Below are 25,676 nucleotides of genomic sequence, written 5' to 3' on the forward strand. Positions count from 1 at the left end.
GCCTGCTGATGCTCTGATTCACACATCTCTTTCAGCCCTGGAGGTATGGCGTGCAGGACTCGTAGGCCTTAGCTTTACAGTTATCAACATGTGGAACTCTGGGTGAGCCCCTCAGTTCTCTCTGGTCTTCACTGTACTTAGGTCAGAAGTTCTCAACATGGGGGGGGGTCACAACTTTTTGGGGGGGCTGCATGTCAGATATCCTGCATATCAGATATTTACATCACAATTCGTTGCAGTAGCAAAATTATAGTTAGGAACTGGCAGCAAAATAATGTTATGGTCAGGGTCACCACAACATGAGGAACTGTATTAAAGGGTCACAGCATTGGGAAGGTTGACAACCACTGCCTTACATGATGGGATGAACCAGGTGTTCTGTCAGACTTCCTTGCTGTGCTATCTCCTGCCTTTGAACCCCTTCGTCTTCCCCCTTGGTGTGTGTGTGTGTGTGTGTGTGTGTGTGTGTGAACGAGAGCACATGCACATGCTTTGGTGCACACATGAAAGGCAGAGACAAACTAAAGTGTTCTTACCCTCATTAATTCTGGTGTACAAAGCCATAATAACTGTGACCACTGTGGAGTTCATTTTGTCTAGCTAGACCAAGCTTTCAATTTATTTCCCCCGTAGGGCTGTACTTTGGGTGCTAATAGCGTTTTGATTTTTAAAAGTCTTATTATTTTATGCACAAGTGTCTGCATGCATGTACATACATGCATCATGTGTGTGCAGTATCCACAGAGGTCAGAAGCGATCATTGGATCCCCGGAACTGGAATTACAGTGGCTGTGAGCAGCTGTGTGGGCACTGGACATTGAATTTGGGTCCTCTGGGAGAGCAACCATTTCTCTTAATCCCTGAGCCCACCCCCGATGGTGTTTTGACATTAGTTATGGGATGGGGAGTAGGGTGGGGTGCAAACGCTGTAGATACAGTGCTCATGCGTGAGGTCCTTGAATTTTTCTTTTTATTTATGTATTTTGGGGATTATAATATAATAACAACATTTCCCCTCCCCTTTCCTCTCTCCAAACAAACCCTCCTATGTTCTCTTCCCATTCTTCTTCAAACTCATGGCCTCTTTTTTATCAATTGTTACTGCATGCATTTATATATTTTTATATGATGTCTGTCTGTCTGTCTGTCTATTCCTAAATATAACCTGTTCAAGCTTTATAATGTTACGTGTATGTATGTTTTCAGGACTGGTTGGCACTGGATAAGCAAGGGTGTGCTCTTCCTTAGGGAGGGTCAGTTCTCCTGCTATCAGCTTTTTTCACTTGCCTGTAGTTCTTTGTGTAGTGTTGAGGCCTTATGGGATTTTCCTTGTCCAGTGTAGAATCAAAAATCCACTCCCCCCCAGGGGTTCTCTGTGTAGTCCTGGCTGTCCTGCAACTCATTCTGTAGACCCAGCCAGCCTCAAATTCACAGAAGTCCACCTGCCTCTACCTCCCGAGTGCTGGGGACTAAAGGTGTGCACCACCACTGCCTGGCTCAGGAATTCTTTAAAAAATAAAATGGAATGTACATGTTTGGTTTTTAAAGAAATATGGAGGGTATGTTATATTAGTGGAGGTACACAGTCAGACGTCAGCATCTCCAGACAGGCTCAAGGTGGAAAATGGTAGAATTTCAAAGCTCTCATTAGTAGAGAATAATATTATTTGTACTAAAATGTTTGGATTTTCCACTTTTTAAAAATGTTTTTTTTTTTTTTTAAATTCTGTTAGTAGCCTTTGAAAGAGACCTAAGAATGGCTGATAGTCCAGTGGTGATTACCTTGTATAATGATTGACAGAGGAAAGGGTGGTGGCATTTAAAGAAGGAAATTAGTTACTCCTCTTTGATTTGAAGGGTGTCGTTTAGCATTCCCAAGGTTAAATATTCACTACATTTTTTTTCTCGTACATTTTTATTAAAATTAAGTATCTTGTAAATTGTTAGTGAGACACACAGCGAGATGATAACTAATGACAGAATTCCTGATTATACTGGTTAAAAAAAAATTACAACCCATAAATAGAAGTAAGCTCAGAAGGGCATGCTTATCCATTATTCTTTCAAACCTCTAAAGAGCTGTTGAAATCTAGGGCATGGGGACCGGAGGGTCAGTGGGGCTCACACCCCTCACTATACTTCCTCCTTTACTGGCTTGACCACACCATGCTTCTGTGTCCGAGTCTCACTGTCTTCCAAACCCGTGTATCCCTTTGTTGTGTGTTTATTGCTTACCTCAAATCAACAGCAACATCCATTGTTTCTTTAAACTCCCTCAGTGAATAGTCAGTAGGAGCACAGACAGGGAGAGGGAGGGAGAGAGGTACTTGTTTAGTTAACTTTCTCTACTGCTGTGGTAAAATCCCGACAAAAGCAACTTCAGGCTTGTTTTGTCTCATGGCTCTAGATACCGTGACTCACCATGCTGTGGAAGTTAAGACATTAGGAGCTTGAAGCAGCTAGTCACATGATAAAGAAGGGGGTGGGGTAGGTGGTGGGGTGTGTGTGTGTGTGTGTGTGTGTGTGTGTGTGTGTGTGTGTGAGAGAGAGAGAGAGAGAGAGAGAGAGAGAGAGAGACAGACAGACAGACAGACAGAGACAGACAGAAAGAGAGAGACAGAATACAGTTCAGGATCCCGCCCTCAGGAATGGTGCCCCTCACAGGCCTTCCCTACCTCAGTTATCCAAATCAAGCTAATCCTCTACCGCTATGCCCAGGGGCCTATCTCCCAGGTGGTTCCATATCTTATCAAATCGACAATTGAGATTAACCATCCCAAGGGGTATGATTAGAAAGAACTTGGGGACAGATCGAAGAGAATGTTCTAAATGTTGGGGTTGTTGGATAATATTGAAGAGTGTATTGTAAATATTAGGTCATTACTTTTTACTACGTTGGGAACGAACAAAGGCAATTTATTCTAAGTACTACCATTTTGTTTTCAGGCTCTACTTAATCATAGAGAGAAGCTAATTTCAAGGCCCCAGGCTCTAGGGGAGCTGAGGACTTCCAGGCTTCTGTCCAGACATTTCAGGGACATCTCCATCTTGCTGGCAGGATCAAATGAAGTTCATATTCCCAGGCTCAGAAACCAACTCCTATCTTGATTGGTGAAATTCCCTTGCTCAACCCCTTATGTCAAAATATGATAGGACAGGGCTACATCCCACGCAACTCCCCCTCTTGTGGTTTCATCCTTTAAAGGCTGTACAACATCTCTTCAGGGTTGCAGTTCAGCTCCTGAGTCTGTTCTACAGCCCTGGTGGATTAGTAGCGGCTTGATTGCAATAAATTTTTGTCTTCTGCATTGACCTGGTGTTTGAGATATGTTGGATCTATGTTAGTTTTAAGTGGACCCCAAACAGTAGGTGACTAACAGATTTATCTGTGTTCTGGAAAAGTGAGCTCTGGTGCCAGTCTGAAGGATAGAGAAAAGAAAAGAAAAGAAAAGATAAAGGAAAATAAAAGAAAAGAAAAAAGAAAAGAAAAGGGGCTGGGGGCTAGTGGGGTAGTTAGTAGGTGCCAGTGCACTGGTACAAGGGAGACAGAAGAGTTAAGGAAACACAATCAATATAGAACAGGCAGATTTGATGTTCACTGGTTATACACAGGGAAGGTGAGAGGGTCTAGGTTTAGCCCGAAAAGAGCAAAGAAAAACAAATGGTTAAGGATTTATTTTATGTGACAAGAATGGAAGACTGAGGTAGGTCTTTATCAGTTGCTGGTTAGCACTGTCCTCCCCCCGCCTTTTTTTTTTTTTAATCTTTTCTACTATTTATTTATTTGAGACAGCGTTACATTGCGTAGCTCTGGTGTGTCTGGAATTCCTTAATGTAGACTAGGCTGGCCTGGACTTGTACTCAGAGATCTGCCTGGGGCTAACGACATGTGTCACCAAGCCCAGCCTTTATTTTTAAATTGCATTTGTTTGTTTGTTTGTTTGTTTATTTTTGAGATAGGGTCTTACTATGTATCTTCGGTTTTCTCTCTGTGTGTTTGTGTGCATGCAAGGCATAATGACCGTGGCGGTCAGAACAACTTGAAGGTGTCTGCTCTCGCCTTCCATTGAGTTTCAGTACTTGAACTCAAATCATCAGACTTAGCAGCATGCACCTTTAAGGGCAGAGCCATCTCACTGGTCTATTGAATTACTTTAAAAAAAAAAAAAAAATTCTAACACAGGGCTTCATATAGCCTAGTCTGGCCTTGAACTGACTACGTAGCCTGGCCTTGAACTGGCTATGTAGCCAAGGATAACCTTGAAATTCTGACTCTCCTTTGTCTCCTCTGTGCCGGGGTTAAAAGAAATGCTTTACTCTGCCGGGATTATGAGATGCTCAGGACTCGAACACAGCTTTGTGCAGGAGAGCCACAGCGCCTTACCCCAGGCTTCTCTCGGTCCCCCGGTAATCACCGAGGTGAGGGCGGTGGGGTCACGCCTGCGCACTGGCGGCGTTGCGCACGCGCGGCGCGGGGCGGGCCTCAGCTGTCAGTCTCTGCGCGGGCCACGGCCCTCCGCCGCTCGCTGCGTTCCGGCTCCGCCCTCTCCCGCCTCCCGGTCCCCGCCATGGTGCTGGAGTCGGTGGTCGCTGACTTGCTGAACCGCTTCCTAGGGGACTACGTGGAGAACCTGAACAAGTCCCAGCTAAAGCTGGGGATCTGGGGCGGTAAGCGCGACGCCACGGCCTGCCGGCGTGGGAGAGGGGGCTGCGCGTGTGGAAGCCTGGGGACCCCGGGGGACCTCGCTGGGCATGCCCCTGCTGTCGATGTAGCCACACAGGGGCAGCGCGCTGCTTAGCAGTCCCCACTTACGCCTCAGAATAAAACAAGAAAAAAAAATGTAATCATTTACCTCAGCAGTGGACGTCAGAGGGCGGCTCATGCTTCCTACAGTGCCAGCTTGTCCCCCTCATCCGGCTTGCATCTCATGGCCCCAGGATGGTTCCCAGCCCGGGGAGGTGGGATGGACAAGGGCTGACAGTGAGAAGAAAGGTGTGCCTTGTACCCAAGGACTCCTAACTCAGGGATTCCTGCCATTGGCCACTTCCTAGTTAGGTAGAGGGCTCTGTCTGCAGGTTTTTGCTTTGAAATAGACTTTCGAGCTACTGGCCAGAGGCATCATTAATTAGGGATGTCTGCTAGGGTGCAAATTCGAGAAGACCTGCCAAGGTTATTATCCTGGAGATTAGGAGTAGAAAAGTCTTGTAATAAATAGCCTACTTCTGCATTCTTCAGTAAACTTGGATTTGGGAGTGTAGCTCAGTGGCAGAACTTCTGCTTCTAGCCTCAGCACCTTAGAATACCAACACAGGGCGTTTGGGGACATGGGGAGTACTTGTATTAATTTACTAGGTTACTATAAGGCTTGGGAATTTTGTCAGCTTTAGGAGGAAATTAAAAAACAGCATCCGACTTAAGTGGACAGAGCTACTTTTGATTGTCAGCGACTTAAGTACAGGCTTGCTCTGTCTGGTTGGCGTCTGCCAATGGTGAAGCTAGCTGTTTGGTGCTTGAAATGTGGGTCCATGCTCCGAGTGTAAACTAAGCTGGGTTGTGAAGATGACCATTTCACTTCATGGAGTACAAAAAACAAAACAGCATCTCAGTCAATTTTATGTTGGCTCCGTGATGAAATGGTATTTGACTAGATTGAATTAAATACATTATTATTTATGACGGGATTACAAGAAACACAATCATGAAGCTACAATGCATAGGCTGTTCTCATCCCCTCTGCGCTGCTTGGTTTTCACTATCACCTCCCATCAGCAACTACAAAGGACTAACACATTATGTCTATCAAAAATCTGGACTCCTAAAATTAATGACTAGGGAAAGGCACCCTATTTTTATTGGACAGTGCTGTCATTGAGTTACGACTTGTCTCCTGAATTATGTTGGGGCACATGTTTTATTTTAAAATAGGTTGCTGCTCACTTCTTTTGGGTGATTCTTCCATAAATACACACTTTGTGTACCCATCCCTGCTATATAATACAGAAGGAAAAGTTTCTAAAAGGAGATAAGTGAATATCTCCTTCTGCACAAAGAGAAAGGGCGGGTGTTTCTTCAGAATTCCTGCAGTAATGTCAGTCATTCTTTGTAAAGTGTTTGAATAAAGTGCTTCAGTGTGAACTCTGAGCTAGAATGCCTATATATAGTTCTAGGCATGCTAGAACTGTCTGTGTATTGGGCAAGCCATTTACCGTAAGGACCTTTGTTTTTTATTTCAGCTTCCACAGAGAAAGTGTTTGTGTGATCTGAGGAGTTTAAATCACACCTGACAAGATGAAATTCCCATTAACCACTCCTCGGGTTTTACCGGTTGCCTTGTCCTCAGTTTAGATCTTTTAAAAAAAGAAAGAAAATGTATGGGTGAAGTTGAAGATTCTTTCACTATCGAATCATACTTACTTTTAAAGTTAGGAGTTGAACATGTCAGCATCTGAGGCCCCTTCCAGTGTCTGTGTTGTGTCGTTCAGTTTGTCAACCGTTTGACAGTGAAGATAGTCTGAAGACTTCGAGCTTATTCACACTGAATTTAAGTGTTAAGAGCTGTGTTGCACCTCCCACCTCACTGTCTTTAGTGAAATCTAGGAATGAGACTTTTCTTTATTCTGTTTTCTGCTTTAACTTTCTTTGTGGTGCTGTGGCCCCAACTCCAGGCCTTGATGGTGCACAGTGACATTCTGCCATGAGCTATTCTATACCCTTAGCTCTGTTTGATTTTTTTTTTTTTTAGAATAACATATTCTGCCAGTAGTATGAATTAACTGTGCAGTGTGCCTGAAGCAGCAGATACATTGCTTTATTTCACCAGCTGTCCCTGGAACAGTCGGTGGTTGCATTTTGTCAGGTCACAGCTGAGCCCTGTAAAGTTTAACTAATGGTTTCTGGATGTCATGTGCTTTATAGTTATTGCTCAACACGTGGTCTTCTAATCCAATTCTCCTTAAAATAGAAAGACGAGTCTGAGTTGACTATGACTCAAGACAATAGTGCTGGAGAAACTGGTCTTAACCTTTATGGGGTCGGTAAACAAATGGGATATTAATGAAATCGTTGATAAGACATCCATGGTGCTGACAACACTTTTCAAGAAAATTTGAAAGTGATATGTAGTCCTATTTGAAAGCTACATGTGTGTTAGTAGGTAAAATTTAAATGTCAGTTTTTTAAAAACCTTTTTAAAACTTTGCATGTTCAAAACTTTATAATAGGGGGATTCTTCCTATAGAAGTTTTACATATGTAGTTTTGTTGTTGTTGATGTTGTTGTTGTTTGGACTAGAGATTAGACTAGCCCAAAGCATTTGATTCAGTGTCAGGAGGCTGTTTGGCAGTGCTTGAAATGCTATTGGCTCAGGAGGTGTGCTGCTGGCATGTGGTAGGTAGAGCCTAGGGATACTGTGAAAACATCTAGCAGTGTGAGAGATGGACAGTCAGTAATGAGCTGCTTGTCTGCCTTGGCACAGTAGTTGAGAAACTGGCCTAAGGAGAAAATGGAGATTGTTTCCTGCATATAACGAGACCCAGAGAGTTAACAGCTTTTACTAGGGAGTAAAAGAGAATCTAGAGAGTACGCTACTCTTAAGAGATTTCTAACAAGACTAACAGGTATCTTAAATGACTTGACATTTATCATGTCCACAAACAAGCATGATCTTTGCTTTGATGTGCCTGGGGAGTTTTGAGAGTCAAAACATAGTGTTGCTATAATCTGAAAGACGTTATGCTGGACCTATGAGACATCCACACAATGAAACAATGAAAGCCATAATAAAGAAGAAAACTGTAGCATGAAAAAGAAGGGACAAGTTATTAGAAAGTCTAGAATCAGGTTAATATTCTGGAAGTTGCTTTTAAGTTGCAGAATGAGCAAGGCCAGCAGGCCGGCATGCTCAGTGGGTAGGCATGCTTGCTGCCAAGCCTGACGATCAGAGGTCAGTCCCTGCAGTGCACATAGTAGGAGAGAACTGACTCCTACAAGTTGTCCTCAGACTCCACATGCAGGCACGGTGGCACACACACCCCCATATATAAAAATATAATAACTTAAAAAACTTTTTTTAACTGAAGAAGCAAAGGTAATAATAATAATAATAATAATAATAATAATAATAATAATATTCAGAGAGGACATAAAGGGCTCTTAAACTTTTTGACTAAATTTTGGAATTTGTTTGTTTGTTTATTTGCTTACTGAGACAGGGTTTCTCTGTGTAGCCCTGGCTGTATGTCCTGGAGTTCTAGACTAGGCTGGCCTCAAATCCATGGAGATTCTCCTCCCTCTGCCTCTGCCTTCTGAGTGCTGGGATGAAAAGGCACGTGCTATCACCTTCTGGCTTGGAATTTATACTTAAAAGATTATTGTTATTATTATTATTTTATTTCTTTCTCTCTTTTTTAATGATTTATTTATTTATTTTATATGTGAGTACACCATTGCTCTCTCTTCAGACACACCAGAAGAGGGCATTAGACCTCATTACAGATGGTTGTGAGCTACCATGTGGTTGCTGGAAATTGAACTCAGGAAGAGCAGTCAATGCTCTTAACCACTGAACCATCTCTTCAGCCCCTTAAAAGATTATTTAATGCCAAACAATTCTTAAGTATTTTTAAAAATGGTTTATGCAAAATACAGTTTTAAAACTTGCTGCTGTAGAAACAGGTCCCAGTTCACTACTTATAGGATCCCGGAGAAAAACATTTTAATTCTCTAAGCCTCCATTTCCTAATCTGTAAGGAGAAGTACAACAGGAAGTGTCCATGATGGAAGTCTAAGGAAAGTTCTCTATAATTGTTAGTGATGTATGGTAATGACGGACGGGCAGGTCAGCCTTCTGTTACATTTTCTGAAGCATGTTTCCTCTAACATGCATCTGCTACCATCATACATGCATGTGAATATCTTTTACCCTCCCTCCAAATTCTTACAAGCACGAAAATTTTTTTGCAATTAATTTATACTTGACAGTGCTCATGTTATCTATAACACAGTGTAGGACAGCCTTCAAAGGCTCGGACTTGTGCCTGGTGGGCAGGTACTGCCAGATGAAAATGTTTATCTAGGCTTTTGATCCCCACAAACTGGTACCAGCAGATAAATTACACAGCCCTTAGCTGTTTGAGAGGTATCCAGGATTTAATTGTTTTGAGCGTAACATGTCTCTAAGACAGTGTGTCGAAATGTCAGATCTTTTGCAATTTGAGTTAAGTGGTGTTGTAATGTAGAATCTGCCAATTTCATTTTTTCAAAGCTTTTTACTGTGGAGGAACAGGAGCAGCTTCCATTCAGGAGTCTGTGACTCTCACTTCCCTTAATCTAGTGAACTGAACCTTAGATATGGTGTGTAAGATGACAGGGTGGCTGTGGTACCGGGAACAGGAACCAGGTTGTAGTGCATACAGAGTTCATAACCCCTTAAGCCAGGCTCTGGGGTGCAGTTTCAGGTCCTGTCCTTCACCCTGGAGGCCCTTTCCTGTCAGCCCACAGTTATGGGTGGAGTTCCTAATCCAAATGCTGACGATTAGAATTGCTGTAGATTCTGGATTTTGTTTTTCAGAATTTAGAATATTTATAAGTGTGTGATGTGATTTCTTGGGGATGACAACCAAGTTAGCGTAACATCCCGTTTTACTTGTGCACATAGCCTTACGATTATTTCCAGCATGCTGCATTTCGAAGCAGTGTACCATGCAAGATTGGGTCTGTGGCAATTTGTGTTGGATTTTGGAGGATTTTAGATTTTAGATTTGTGATAGACAGCATGTTTTGCTGACAGAAAGCAACATGAAGAAGGAGAGAGAGGATGAGGAAACTGGGTAGGAAGTTATCTTCCACCAGGTGTAGGGCTTTTGGCAGGTCACTGACAGGAAGCCATTTGTTTCTTCTCTGCAAATGAAGGCGGTGAGCATGTCTTCTTGGGCTGTAAGGGCCTGTGGTTTGAGTAAGGCTGAAGCAGCCTGAACCCTTCCTTAGGGAAGTGGTGCTGCGCTGCCTGCAGCCAGTGTGAGGCTTGCATGTACACAGTATCATCATTAATTTAAAAATCCACCCCTTTCCTAGAAATAGAGCCAGAAGTTGGTGCCATGAAACTTTTTGCCAGGAAGCCGTGACTTGGGTTTTAGGCTCTGTGTGGTGTTTGAAAGGAGAAAGTCTTGGTGACTTCCGTGCAGCTTTCTGATTTTCTCTGCCAAGACTTCTTTTTTTTCAACAGGAAAGTGGAAAGTAAGAGTCTGTTACTTCCTTTTTGCTGCACAGCAGTCCTCCAACTGAAACAATCTGGATTGGTTTGGTTTGGAGTCAGATAGTTCAATTCATTTGGAAGGAATTGGTACAATATTTTCTTTGGTGTCTGTAAAAACATGAGTCATTAAAATGAATTGGTTCGTGCTTTTGCAGACTGCTTAGTGGTTGAGCTCATGTCCTTGGGTGAGAAGAAGCTCATAAACATTTGATACCAGTGAAGAAGATGCTGGATACTTTTGCTGTAGCTAGATCAGAGAAACCTTTCATCACAGCACTTCATAGGAGTTTGTCACTGTTTTAGGCCGTGTGGCTTGCTTTGGGTCTGGTGTTTTTATTTGTTGGTCATTTCTTGTTGTATCATAGTTTGCATTAATCTTTATGCTTTATATTAAGAACTGACCAAGGTGTCAGGAGATAGAGTGGCACAGTTACTGTATAACCTTGGAGAAACCACCCATTCTGCTTAAACTCCACCATCTTCACGTGATAATGCTGAGAGTGGTGGGAGTGACTTCTGTGTTCCCGGAGTAGCTCTGGGATGTAGTTTAGGAACTGTTTTTAGAGAAAAGGTCTAGCATGGCCATCTGAAGTGCCACCTCCCGTGTCCCTGAGGAACTGTTCCTTCTGGTGCTCCTGATGTTATCCTCTGACTCTACCCTTTCTACTCATTTTTGTAACCTTAAAAACCAAAGTGGCACCAACAGGCCTCTCAGTGTAGTCTGGTTATTGCGTGGTAAAGGAAGCAGATTTATTCGGTGGGATTGGACCCTTTACCTGTCCTGCTCCACTGTCTAGAAGACAGCATGGTGTGCTGAACATGGCACCAAGTGTCAGAAGACTGAGTGGTGGCTCTTGCTGTGAACTTCACAGGCCAATCCTTTAACCTCCAGGTACAAAGGTACAAAGCTTCTCTTTCTTAATAGGTCAGTACTACCTGTCTCCTGCTGTGAAGCTAGGAGGATCCAGTAATGTAACATACCTGAACAGATTTTTTGAAATATTAATTGATGGCCTTATAGTAGTTTTGTTTCTGCCCCATCGTTATGTGCATCCTAGGGGAGGTACAGCTTAAGCCTCTGTGACATCAGGGAGAGACTATTTCTGCTTGGAATTATTTAATATCAACACTAGTTTTCTTTTCCTTTTTTTGAGACAGTATTTAAACTCCCTGTGTAGGTGAGGATGCCCCTGCCTTTGTTCAGTGTTGGGATTTTAGCTGTGTGCCACCACGTTACATCTGTGCTTGCTAGAGACAGAAGCGGAACTTCATGCATGCTGGGCAAGCACTGTTTATTAATTGCGCTACATCCTTAGCCCTTTCTGTCTCATAGTCATATTTCCCAGCTGGCCTTGAGCTCTCGGTGTGGCACTGGCTAGGTTAGGTGTCCTGATCCTCCACCTTGTGAGTGAGTGCTGGGAGAACAGACAGACCTGTACCACCAAACCTGGAGCAACAGTGGTTCCTGTGTTTATTTTGTAGATGGATACGTGTATACAAGCCTGTTCTGTGTTTGGACAGTTCCAATTGATTGAAAAACAAACAAAACCAAATTGAGTGTTTGCATGTATGTAAGTATGTATGTATACTGTTTGTGTACCTGATACCTGCAGAGGCGAGGAGGCCAGAAGAGGGCATTGGATCCCACTGGGGCTGGAATTATAGGTGACTGTGAGCTGTCCAGAGTGGATGCTGGGAACTGAACTTGGGTCTTCTGCAAGTGCAGCAACTGTGCTTAATCACTGAGCCGTCTGTCTCTCCAGCCCCTTTGCTTTTTACTCATTACATTAAGTTGGTGGTTATTTCTAATTTAACAACTTTCTTTTTTTTTAAAAGATGGCGTCACTTGCTAATTTAATGGACTTGCTTTCATTTCTATCTTTAATTCACTAGCAAAGATTATTTCATGTATTCTGATTGAGGTTTACCATCCATGTTGCGGTACCCTTCGGCTTGGCTCTGAAGCTCCCTCTGTAACTTTCCGCACCATGAGCCCAAAGTAAAATGCCTGCAGCTTCCTCATGAGCAGCGAGTGAAGTGAGGTCTCCTTCAGAGCTGGACTTCACACCACACTTCTTACCCAGATGCTTCAGTCTTGCCAGTCTGCACCAGAGGTCACTTTGCAGACCCTCACCTGCCTCGTTCTGCAGTGACTTGAGGTTAAGCGCCACCTGATGGCATGCCTGGCCTTCGTGTTTTCCTTGCTGGCAGAGTGTAGCATGTCTGACTCTGTCGTTCATCTTCCTGACCTTGTTTCTTTTCTTTATTTTTAAGATAAGACACGATTATTGATTCTTTGGTTTTCCCCTGCTGTGTCCTCTAAGTGTTCTTTATCTCTGGTGAGTTAGCTAAATAGGAAGCTTACTTCTGTGTGTTTGGAATGACTGTTTCTGGAAGGAAAACTCCATCTCTTTTAGGATACTTTTTCCAGGACTCAGTTCAATATGAAATGGTTGATTTTTTTTTTAGGTGGATGTCTCAGTCTTACAACTGATTTAAATGGAAGTCTCTGCATTCTTAGGCCATGGAATGGGACCAATGCACCTGTGCCTGGCAGAACAGCATGCATTGTGTTGTTGAGTTGGCTGGTGCCTCACCTAGCCAGGGCACAGCTTACTGGCTGAGGGGTGAATGCACTTTCCCCCATTCCCTGGGCCTCTGCTAATCCACAAGCTGCTAAGTTTCCTCCCTCTCTTTTTACTGGACTAGTGGCCCCTCCCTTAGTGCAAATAGCTACAGAATGATATTGCTATGGCCACCCTTTATGTGATTTATCCAGGAAGTATGAACAGACCTAGCTATTCTTTGTTAGTTTTATGTGTCTGAAAGTGAAATAGGTGTTAGATATGGGAAGAGTTCATATCCAAATGCTGAGCCAACTTAACTTCAGAATTTACCATTGTTTTATTTTTTATTTCTTCATTTCCTCTTATTTTGTGTCATGATTTCCCTTAAAAGTAGTATCTGATAATTTTAAAATCTGGAAAATACTAAAACAGTTAATAAAAAGCCATATTTGTCTCATCAACAGTGATCATCACTTTAAATATTTTGTCAGATTGTAAAATCTTTAAACATCATTAAGTTGGTGGTTATTTTGTAAAATCTTTAAACATCTATATCTGGTCACATTTGTCTGATACACAAATGTTACTGTCTTAGTGATTGTAAAAATGTCATTTTTAGTGTGGATGATCTGAGTACTTCTGGAAACAATGATCCCACTCACTGAGAGTCTCTGGGTGGAACAATCAGAGCTCATAAGAAGGTTTGGGGTCTATGCTGACCATAGAACTTGTTCAACTGCTTTGAGTGACTGAAAATAAGTGTTCTATGCAGGCTCCTTCTGTTGACTCAAGTAGGGGCTTCAGTTGTAATCTGTGGAAGACATCAGTGTATAGTTAAAGGCAGAGCTATCTCTGCACTGCTGTAATTTTAGAGATTTTGATTCTGAGAGCTAGAGGTTAGGAGTTCTTTGGCTGCTCTTGCAAAAGAGTTCAGTACCCAGCATCTGCATGACAGCTGCCTGTAACTCCAGTTTTAGGGGATTTGGTGCCCTCTACGGCCTCCATAGACACAGCATGTGGTGCATAGACATGCATGCAGACAGCTCTACACACACACACACACACACACACACACACACACACACACACACACAAACACACTGAGAGAGAGGGGGAGAGAAAGAGACACAGAGAGACAGACACACACACACACACACACACACACAGAGAGAGAGAGAGAGAGAGAGAGAGAGAGAGAGAGAGAGAGAGAGAGGATTCCTCCAAATACCAAATACATGTCAGTCTTCTAGGATTACCTGATGATTTTTATGTTTGATAGTGGTGCCATCCTTTCTACTCTGGCTCCAGAATTTCTCTTTACTCTGATGGCTCCTCTTTGACCCTGATGTTACTACCTTATTTTAGGTAGATATGTATGTATGCGTGTTTGATTTTAGGAGGGTATTTATATATAGACCAGGGTGGCTTGGAATTCACGGTCTAGCCCATCCTGGCCTCAAACTAATGTTTCTCAGACTTAGCCTCCCAAGTGCTGCGGTCACAGGCATCCACTGCCATGCCTGGTTTTTCAGATTTTAGGTTCTCTCCAGATTCACTGTAGAGGCTGCCAAACAGTTGTATTCTTTCCTTCTTTCTAAGTACAAAGTTGTGGTATTTTCTGCACATTCCCTGGGGTTTCTTACCGCTTTCTGACTTTCTTGTAACCTTCAACAGTGTGCTTTAGAAACAATCGCATATGCACTGGAAACACATACTGTTTGTAGAAGAGGCATTGTGCTGTCATAGCTTATGTTTGGTTTCTGTCTGTTAGTGTTATGCATATACACGTCTGTCTATAGTTTTTAAAAAGTTAGTTAAAAAGTCTGGATGGTGTCTAGCCTTTTAGAAAACACTAGTCTGCAAACATTTTTCCATGTCCCTTTTTTTTTTTTTTTGTTCCATAATGCAGATATGTTCTGGTCTCTGCTTCCTGCTGGACCTTGTCCCCACATTCTTCCATCTGTATTCTTAGCATTACATCCTTAGTGTTTGATAGATGTAATACGTTATAATGGCTGTATTAATGTTATGTTTCTTGTCCCCCCCCCACTTTTTTTTTTTTACAGGTAATGTGGCTTTAGATAATCTGCAGATAAAAGAAAATGCTCTGGTAAGGGTTATTATTTTTTAAATTATGCTTAATAACTCAGCTAATTTGGCAAGCTCTTAGAAACGTTTGGTTACTAGACATCTGTACCAGGTACCAGATAAAGTGACTGAGTCACTGCAAGTAGGGTTCCTTATTTAACTATTTGTCATTGGAAATCATGAGATCAAAGATTACAGTTTCCCCCTCAATGATCATTTTTTTTTTTTTCCAAAATGGAATTCCTCCCGTGACCTAATTTGATTGTATAGCTTTCCTGTCTCCATTTCTCTTGCAGATATTTTTCTTCAAAATTATTTGTATACATTTTCCAGGCAAATTAGGACTTGGTGCTAACCAGTGATCTAGGTGATATGGAGCAGTATGGTGACATGCAAGCCATAGAGTACTGAGGGAATAGTCAGGTGTAAGGAGGGACTCACATTTCAGCTTTAGTGAAGAATTTGTATCATTTGCCATTGAGGTAAAAGCTAAGCAGCACTACCCTCCCGACCCAATGGGCTTACGTTTTAACCTGGTATGCAAAGCTGACGTCTGCGATGTCACTTAAGAAGGTATATTCATCACACTTTAGATTTCCCACATGTACTTATGTGTGCGTGTGGGTGTACATGGATATATGCTTCTTTCCCCTCCCCCCCCTTTAGACAGAGTCTCATGTAGACAACTTCAGCTTCAAATTCACTATGTAGCGAAGGCTCACCTTGAATTCCTCATCCTCCTGCCTCCATTTCTCAAATGCTGAGATTACAAGCAAGCACTAGATTTTCTTATTTCTCAGTTTCAGTTTCTTACTATGCTTGCCCAGTGGTTCAGTAGCAGAGCCCACCTTGGCTTTGTGGCCTGGCCAAGATGGGAAATCTCTTTCCCTGGCATGCTGGGAATATTCAGAATACCCACCTATCCTTTCCTGCCTTTATGTGGTATGCCACAACTTTTAACATTTTATTTAAAAATTTAGAACTTAATGATTCTGTTGCTAGAGGTTAGAGTTGGGTATGAGAAGATTTTATAAGAAAATAAGTATAAAAATGGTGAGGACTGTTTTCATGTTCATCCCTAGAAGACATATTGACCTGTCAGCATAATTTGAGTTCTAGTTAAAATAAAGTGTAATAAGTTACTTCATACTTTATAGACTTCATTAGTGAGGACTAGCCCCCTTTCACAGTTTAACCAAATTAGTGAGGTTTTATTGATTGGTTGGTTGATTGATTGATGAGTAGTTCTGTGGATAAGACCTTGTGTCTTCGGTGCGCCGGGCTGATGCTGTTACACTGTACCGTGTCCCTAGCCTGAAATTTTACTTGGAAGTGGGAACTTTATTCTTTGTTGAAATTATTCCAAGAGAATAAAAAGTGAGCATGGGACAGCACTCACTAGGTGGCTCATTTTGAATACACTTTCCCTGACCCCTGGGAGTCATTTGACAAATGAATTACACTAATTCATTTGTCAACGTCATGCTGTTCCATTGCTTTACACCTAGAATGTTTGTAGAGTTGTATGATCATGTAATGGATTTTTAGTCAGTTGTAACCTACAGTATTGTAGTTCAGTGTTTAAATATTCATAGTATTCCTATATGTTTCCTGACAGAAAGTCTACATGTTAAATGATACCTAATAGAAAGTCAGTGCTGACCGATTAAAGTTTGATAATTCTGAAGATTTGAAATTGTTATGAATGAGAGTTATGGTTTAGTACCAGGGAGTCCAGATAAGGCAAAATTGATTATTATTTGTTGGTATGTATAATTTATTGAAGAGAAATGCTAGTTTGGTAAATAGTATGTTAGAGGCTTCATTTTCAGGGGATTTTGTTTATTCATTTGCTAAATATTATTTGAGAGAATTATTCAGTGATCGTTTTCAGCTGACTTATGTGCATGGACTCTGTTCTTTTTTTCTTCTTGTATTTCAGGTAAACAGTGTCCATCCGTTTCATTTATTAAAATAAACAGTTTATGTAATTACTTTTCTTATGAACCGTCTTCTCTTTTCCTGTTTATAATTTTGTTTCTCTATAACTTCTTTAAGCAAAACGACCATTTAGTGAAGCAGTCGTAGCCATGAGTTACTCACTCTATTACTGATGTGCACAAGGGATCTGGGGGCTGTGTAAACATGACCTTAACTTTTTGTCTTCCTTCTGAAGAGTGAATTGGACGTTCCTTTCAAAGTCAAGGCTGGCCAGATAGGTGAGTACTTCATTCTACATTGAGTTGCTTAGTTCTTAGTTCTCTATAGAGTTCGTTTTGCCTGTACTGTTTAACCTGAGAAGTCTTCTTGGCTTCAGCAGAAATGTGGGACGTTTTTGGCTTATATTAATTTCAGAGTTCTAAGCCTAATGAATGCCATATACAATACATATTTACTTTTAATAAGAACCAAGGAGATAGAGAATTACTCCCTAAAGTGGTACGGCATTTGAACAGTAGTCATGATCTCCAGCCTTTGGTTTTACTATGTAAACACCTCCATTTTCAAGGTGATAGTCCAGCTTCCTTTATATTTGTGAAAGCCATACAATTGTAAAACTCTGTTAAGTAGACTTAAATGAAGCTCATGTCCCTCCTGTTGGCTCACTCATCTTCACTTGGTGTATTATGCAGCAGTGTGGTATGGACCTTGTACGTTGGTAAGTACCAAGTCTCCTTCTTTGCAGCCACTCTTATCCATTATCCATAACTTAGTGTATGTGTCTGCTGAAATAATAAGAAATTTTATCTACAAAACTCTCCCAAATAGTTCATGTGACCTTATTTTTCTGTTATATCTATTGGTTATCTCTTGTCTGTCTGTCTGTCTGTCTGTCTATCTAGCTATCTATCTATCTGTCATCTCTTATCCATCCATCCACCCATTCATCCATCCATACAATCAATCAATCATTCGTCTAAAGCACAGCTTCAGATGGGTTACTGTTACTTTAGAATTTGACTTAATGACTTAACCACTCCTTCGATATAGCCTACTTCGAGATTACATACTTTCCCTTCTTCGTCACTATTCTGCTGAATTTTAGGGCTTTATCCTTTACCGTTTTGTCATCTTTCTCCCCCTTTTATTGAAAATAGATTTTTTTCTCACATAGTAGATTCTTATTACCATTTCCTCTTCTTCTGAACCACCAGTTCTCCCTCACCTCCCCTTCCATCTGAATCTACTCTCTTTCTGTCTCTCATGAGAAAATGAACGTTTCTAAAGGATAATAATATAATGATATAATATATAAAGAACTTAACATGTCTGAGTTGGACAAAACAAACAAGGAAAAGAAACCAAGAGAAAGCACAAGAATCAGAGACCCACTCATTTGCATGCTCAGGAATCCCATGAAAACACTAACTGTAATCTATAATATATGTGCAGAGGTCCTGGTGCAGACCGTGCAGGCCCTGTGCATGCTGTCTTGGTCTCTGTGAGTTCATATGAACTTTGATCATGTTGGATTATAGTTCTGTTTTCTTGATGACTTCCATCCCATCTGGCTCTTACGCTCTTTCTGGCTACCTCTTCTTCAGGGTTACTTGAGCCCTGAGGGAAGGATTTGATGGAAGCGGCACATTTAGGGCTGAGCTTTCCAAGGTCTCTCACTCTTTGCATAGTGTGTGGCTGTGAGTCTCTGTGTTTATTCCCATCTACTGCAGGAGATGAGCAAGGCACTAATCTATGAGTATATCAGAATGTCATTAGGATTCATTTTATTGCTATATTTATCATCATCATCATCGTCGTCATCACCATCATCATCATCATCATTTAGAGCACTAGTATTTGCTTTTCCCCAAGGTCCCTGGGCTATATAATCTCAAGTGCTTGCTCCCCCAAATGTTGGGTATGGTTTCCATCTTGTTGAGTGTTCCCTAAGTCAAATAAGATGTTGGTTGGTTACTCCCACAAGCTTTGTGCCACTATTGTCCTATCATATCTTGCAGACAGAACAGCATTGTAGATAAAAGGGTTTTGGGTGGGTTTTGGGTGGTTTATGTTTCTCCTTTGGGAGTATGCAGAGTATTTTCCTGTACCAAAGATGCTAGAATATAGGGGTGAAGGCTCCAAGTAGGAATCAACTGGACTTCTCTATGTTGAATGATTTGTGTCTAGCGTTGTCTTTAGTAATGGGGACTTGCCATCAGTTTGTACAGAATAACTGGTAGTTTTGGCAATAGCCTGGGTTGTTGAGGGATTCCCCTGGGACCGCTTTGGCCAACAACTCAATTAGATGTAACCCAATCTTGGTATTGGAGCTTCATTTGGTAACAAGCGATGGCCGGTTGAGGTTTGTCATTTGACAGTTTGATTTAGATAGCCTTCAATATATATATAATATATATATATATATATATATATATATATATATATATATACATGTATATATATATATACACACACATAAATGTGTGTATATATATACATGTATATATGTGTGTGCACACACATATATGTGCATATTATATATATAATATATATTTATATAATATATATATTCCTTATATATTATATATATGGAAGCTGCTACTGTGTTAGGTTTCCATAATGCCTATTTAGTGGTCCTTTATTTTAGCTGTCTCTCCTTGTATTCCCTCCTTCATTTCCCTCCTCCTCCCCCTCCCATACCAGTCCTCTGTATCCATTCATAACTATCTATTCTATTTCTCTCTCTTAATGAGATCTGTTTGTCCCCCTAGTCCCTTAGTGTATACCTAACCTATACCTAACATATGTGGTTCTACTGATTGAAGCTTGGTCCACATATAAATGAATGCACATCATATTTGTCTTCCTGGGTCTGGGATATCTCACCCACGATAATTTTTTTTCTAGTTTCACTGAATTACCTGAGAATTTTATGGTTTCTTTTCTCTCTCTCTCTCTCTCTCTCTCTCTCTCTCTCTCTCTCTCTCTTTCTCTCTCTCTCTTTCTCTCTCTTTTTTCCTTCTTTCTTGTAGCCGAGTAACACTCTTATTTTGTAATGTACCACATTTTCCTTATCCATTCTTTTGTTGAAGGATATTTAGGTTGTTTCCAATTTCTGACTATTGTGAATAGATCAGCAGTGAACATGGTTGAGCAGTTGTCCTTGTGGTAGGATGAAGCATCCGTTGGGTATATGCCCAAGAGTGGTATAGCTGGATCTTGAGGTAGATCAACTCCCATCTTTCTGAGAAACAGCCACACTAACTTCCATAGTGACTGTACAAGTTTGCAGTGCCACCAGCAATGACTGAGCGCCCCTATACTCTGCTGAGTGCTCCTTCTACTCTGCTGAGTGCTCCCCTACTCTGTGGAGTGCTCCCCTTACTCTGCTGAGTGCTCTCTCTACTCTGTTGAGTGCTCCCCTTTAAAGGGGTATTGTCTGTGGTTTTGATTTTTTACTCCCTAAGAAGGCAATTGCCTTGTTAGGAGGCCGTCAAGTTATATGTAGGTATTATCTGTTGTAAATATAGCTGGTACTCACTGTAAAACCACGAGAATTAGAAGTGACCCAGAAGTGTACCGATGTTACCAATAGGTTCCTCTGACCTGGAAGCCATATAAGAAACACAACAGCTTTGAAAACTGAAGAGAAGTTAAAATTTAAAAAGTTTTACTAGTTTAAATTACATGGGTGTGCATCAGGTCAGGGGTATCACTGAACTCAGATGCCCTTGGGGTAGGAGTTACAGGTATTTGCCCTCCACCCGACAGGGCTGTTGGAAACTGAGCTTGGACCTTTTGAAAGACTATTAAGTGTGCTTAGCCTAACCACTGACCATCTCTCTGTCCCCTGAGAAATGAAAAGTTTTTATTATTTTTTTATTTTTAATTTATTATTATTATTATTATTATTATTATTATTATTATTATTATTATTTGTTTCTTGAGAAAAGGTTTCTCTGTATAGCCCTGGCTGTCCTGGAACTCATTCTGTAGACCAGGCTGGCCTTGAACTCAGAAATCTGCCTGTCTCTGCCTCCCAAGTGCTGGGATTAAAAGCGTGCGCCACCAGTGTCTGGCTTTATATATATGTGTATATATATACACATATATATATATGTGTATATATATACACATATATATATACACACATATATATACACATATATATATACACACATATATATACACATATATATATACACACATATATATACACATATATATATACACACATATATACACCAGCTGCTCTTGCAGACAAACTGGGTTCAGTCGCTAGCGCCCACATGGCAACTCACATCTTCATTCCAGTTCTGGGGGATCCAACACCCTCTTCTAGCTTCCAGACATGCATACTACTCAAACTATCACACACAGAAAATATATAAATAAAAGTTATAATAGAGGAAGATATTTTATTTTTGAAACACGAAAAACTTCTGGAGTAGGAAAGGTTAGGACATATATATATGTGTGTGTGTGTGTGTGTGTGTGTGTAGTGTGTATGTATATACATACATATATATATATAATTTTTTATTACTTTTATTTTTTCTTGAGAAATGAAAATTGTAATGTAGAAATAGTTTGCTATATTATCCTTGGACTACATACTTACATAAAGCTGACAAGGTTATGTAGCTATCCAGTTGACCAGAGTATTCTCCCTTGTAGAGCAGTATTTTATCTCCTTTCAGTTTGTTGTATCAAATTGTTTGAATGTTGAACATCTTTCTTTAAATATGGTCATATGACTTAGTTGTTCATATCCACGAGGGAGTCAAATCAGATCCTTTTCTAATAAGTCTTGCTAGCAGCACTGACCTAATGTCATTGTTTATCAAAATTAGAATGAAGGGACTAGAGAGAAGGTCCCTCAGTTAAGAGCACCAGCTGCTCTTGCAGACAAACTGGGTTCAGTCGCTAGCGCCCACATGGCAACTCACATCTTCATTCCAGTTCTGGGGGATCCAACACCCTCTTCTAGCTTCCAGACATGCATACTACTCAAACTATCACACACAGAAAATATATAAATAAAAGTTATAATAGAGGAAGATATTTTATTTTTGAAACACGAAAAACTTCTGGAGTAGGAAAGGTTAGGACGGAAGTGTAGCCATCAAGACAACTGACTGGGACGCTAACTGTCTGTGGCCTTGGAAAGAGGAGCTCTGGAGACTGGTAAAAGATAGATAAGAAACGGCCCCTAAAATGGTCTGGACTGTTTCAGGATTCATATTTCCTTTCTCTTCTGCCATGTGCAGCCTTCTCTTCATATGATATCAAGTAAGTTGCTAATATTAGGCCCATAGTCCTTGAAAGTGGGTGTTTTTACAGTCTTGTTTCTGGGTATCATTAGGCCAACCTTTAACTTGCTGTGTAGTGAGTCTGGCTTTGAACTCCTGATCCTCCTTCTTCCAACTTTCAGCTGCTGGGATTACAGGTGTACACCGCCATTCTCAGCTTAATACCATAGTTTCTAAGGGACAAAGTATGTTCTGCTTCTAAGTGATTTGTAAGAACATATTTGGAAAATAGATCTGAGTTTAAAGCATTAGCAGCATAAAAGATGATAATACTGATTGTGAAACAGCATGCCTTGCCTTCAGATCTGGCCTCTTCCATTGATAGCTGTTTGACCTGCTGCCCACATTCATAAAGAAGAGAAGGGACTTCTCTGCTGCTTTGGTTCCCATTTGCACAGAAAGTATTTACAGTGGCTCTGCTGATTTACTTGTTGGTGGGGCTGGAAGAGCATGTGCAGTTTTCAGGTGTGTCTAGCGCTAAGCTCTGTCTCCAGCATCCTCACTGATGACCTTGCTGGGCATCGATGATTAATGACCCTGAACTGCCTTTGCTTCTTGCAAATTGCAGTGATTACTGTTTGACTTACCTTAGGGTTTTGAGATATCAAATCAGGTAATTATTATAAAGTTTGGAAAATATAAAATATACATTTTGAATATTGAATCCTTCTCTTCTCTTTTTTTCTGAGTGTCAAACATACTAAATACCTGGTGAGTTTTGTGCTTTTCATGGGAAGTTTATTTGTATCTTCTTTAACAGTCAAATAAGGATTTAAGATGGAAATTATGTTTCTTTAGATAAATTAACTTTGAAGATTCCCTGGAAAAACCTTTATGGAGAAGCAGTTGTTGCCACCCTAGAAGGATTATATCTGCTTGTAGTCCCTGGAGCAAGTATGTTGTTTTACATTGTAATCATTCATTGACATTGCAGTGAAGTGAAATTGCTCCCTGTGAAGCATTCTGATATATTGAGGAAACTAGGATGTGTGCAAGAAACTGATCATGTGTATACAGTGTAGTGGATGTGCATGCATTTACATATGCACACACACGTATAGCCACGTTTGTGTACAGAATGCTTTTCTGTTGTTGCTGAAAATTCTGTCTATTTTCAAGCTTATTCCCAGATGAATAATGGAGATAGATATTACTTTGTATCTGAAGCTTTTTTTAAAAGTTGACATGCACTTGACAGATGTACTTTTGAAGAATGAACTGAAGTAAGACGTTTAAAATCTACCAATATCTTAATTTACATATTTCAAGGTTAGAAACTTTTCCCATGTTTTGTTGCTTCTGATTTTAAACAAGTGTTCTTTCACTTAGGTATAACAGAGAGTTTCTTCCTTAGGAATCACAATATTTAAGTAATAATCAATATTTTGAAATACTAAAGCTTAATTTCTTTAGTTATTAGTGTTTTCAGCTAAAATGAACAATATGAGAAAAATGGAATGTTTTGGGAAAAATTACTCCCAGTTCCCAACCATAGTGCAGATGCAGTGTTGTTTTTTCATCTCACCTGTGTCATTATCTCCAGCCCTGTGGTCCTTACTTAGCAGTTACCATATTAAATATGTAGCGTTAGCTTGACTTTTTCATCCTTCTTGTGTCTTATGGTTTTCACAGTGACAGTGAAAAGCTTGAAAGGTAGTGAATATTAACTGATTTTTTCCTTTCATAAAATATTATAATCATTTCTCTTTTTGTATCTTAAAAATTAAAAGACAAAATTAAGTTTTTTAGTTTATCATATAAATAATTGCCTTTCATCATGGCAGCTTCATATATATACTGCTGTATTTCTTTCAAAATCTCCTTATAGATTTAACTTTTCTGTTTTCTTAGTATAGATTATCAGATATGAGATTACAGATAAAAATGATGTTATGATTATTAATTATTCCCAAAATACTGTGTGAAAACATTTTTATCAGTCTGCCTTGACACCAGATTATGTCAGTGTAGAGGCCCGGATGAAGCCTGCTCAACTGCCCTTCTTTCTTTTCTTCTTCTTTTTTTCTTTCTTGTTTTTTGAGACAGGGTTTCTTCATATAGCCCTGGCTGACCTGGAACTCACTTTGTAGACTAGACTGGCCTTGAACTTGGAGATCCACCTGCCCGTGCACTCTCGAGTGCTGGGATCAAAGGCGTGTGCCACCACACACAGCTTTTACTAATGTCTTTTAAAGATTTATTTATTTATGTGTATTTGTGTGTGCCTGTGTGAGTTTATGCTCACCACATGTGTACAGGTTCCCTTGAAGGCAGGAAGAGGTGTCAGATCTGGAACTGGAGTTGTAAGCTGCCTGATGTGGGTGCTGGAAACCGAACTTGGGTCCTCTGCAAGAGCAGCAAAGGCTGTAAACCACTGTGCCATATCTCTAGCTCCCTTAAATCATTTTTGTAGATACTAAAACTCTTACTACTCAGGCAGTAGCAGCCAGTATTCTGACATATTTTTTGTCTTCTGTTGTTGTCTTTTAGTTATCTACCCCGCCTTTCCATCTTTTCTGGTCTTAGATGCCGTCCTTCTTCTCATTTCTTTCTTTTTTCCTTTGTGAGGTTAATAAACAGATAGGAATCATTTATGTGTAAGGATTTTGTAGGTTAATTTTTGCAGAAGTGTTTAATGTTAGCATATGATTGTAATAAGGTCAAATTTTTCCATTTGTTCGCTGATTTCATTTCTTTTTCTGAGAATTAACTTTATGCTTTTAGGTATTAAGTATGATGCTGAGAAAGAAGAAAAATCCTTGCAGGATATTAAACAGAAAGAACTTTGCCGAATTGAAGAAGCCCTTCAAAAAGCAGCAGAGAAAGGTAAGTTTATTTTATTAAGTAAATTTAATATAAATACCTAGACATACCTATATTTTAGGCATATTTAGTGTCATTTCATAGAGTGCTTGATTGACTTTCTTTATTTCTTTATTTCTTTATTGTTTCTGTATGTAGCCCTGGCTGTCCTGGAACTCACTGTGTAGACCAGGCTGGCCTGGAACTCAAAGAAATCTACCTACCTCTGCCTCCTGAGTGCTGGGATTAAAGTCATGTGTCACCAGCACACCACCCAGCTTTCATAGGCTCCCTCAAGCCCAGCTCTAAAGAATGAACCTTCTTTTCAGATCCTAAAATACTGATTATAAATATTCCAGTGATAAACACTGAAGATTGATTGGTTTTGTCTGGTGACTATTTTTTTCTAAGTTCCTGAAGGCAACTGTATTTTGAATGACATTGAGGTATATGTATTTTATGTGTGTTCATTTACACATTTTGTGTGTGTTCACTATAAACACCTGTGTGTTTGTAAGATGACAGGGTTAAAGTGTCACAGCAGGAGGGGTGCCGTTATGTAGAAGGCTCTGCTGCTGTGACCCTGTTTCCATCTCTTCATGAAAGGATTTTCAAAATGAGGTGTTTTAGGTTTCAACATTTCAACACCCTCAATAATTTCTCTTTTTTTGTCAGATAAATTTGATAATTACGTTATGTTTTGATTTTGACTT

At 40.4% G+C, this 25,676-nt stretch overlaps 1 protein-coding gene across 4 annotated transcripts in view; it reads left to right on the forward strand.

Moving 5' to 3' along the window:
- The first annotated feature begins 4,496 nt into the window (after positions 1–4,496).
- The window catches only part of Vps13c (vacuolar protein sorting 13 homolog C), a 148,204-nt gene continuing 127,024 nt past the window's right edge, over positions 4,497–25,676 (forward strand). For 2 of the 4 annotated variants that reach the window (XM_076926169.1, XM_076926170.1), the window contains exons 1-5: positions 4,498–4,668; positions 14,887–14,930; positions 17,085–17,127; positions 22,960–23,055; positions 24,886–24,987. In XM_076926169.1, the coding sequence (XP_076782284.1) occupies positions 4,569–4,668; positions 14,887–14,930; positions 17,085–17,127; positions 22,960–23,055; positions 24,886–24,987 (385 nt within the window). In that variant the 5' untranslated portion in view covers positions 4,498–4,568. Of the gene's footprint in view, positions 4,669–14,886; positions 14,931–17,084; positions 17,128–22,959; positions 23,056–24,885; positions 24,988–25,676 lie in introns of all 4 variants that reach the window. The other 2 variants (XM_076926172.1, XM_076926171.1) reach the window with 2 other exon arrangements.

This window comes from Arvicanthis niloticus, chromosome 27 (genome assembly GCF_011762505.2).
Source record: "Arvicanthis niloticus isolate mArvNil1 chromosome 27, mArvNil1.pat.X, whole genome shotgun sequence".
Classification (NCBI taxonomy): domain Eukaryota; kingdom Metazoa; phylum Chordata; class Mammalia; order Rodentia; family Muridae; genus Arvicanthis; species Arvicanthis niloticus.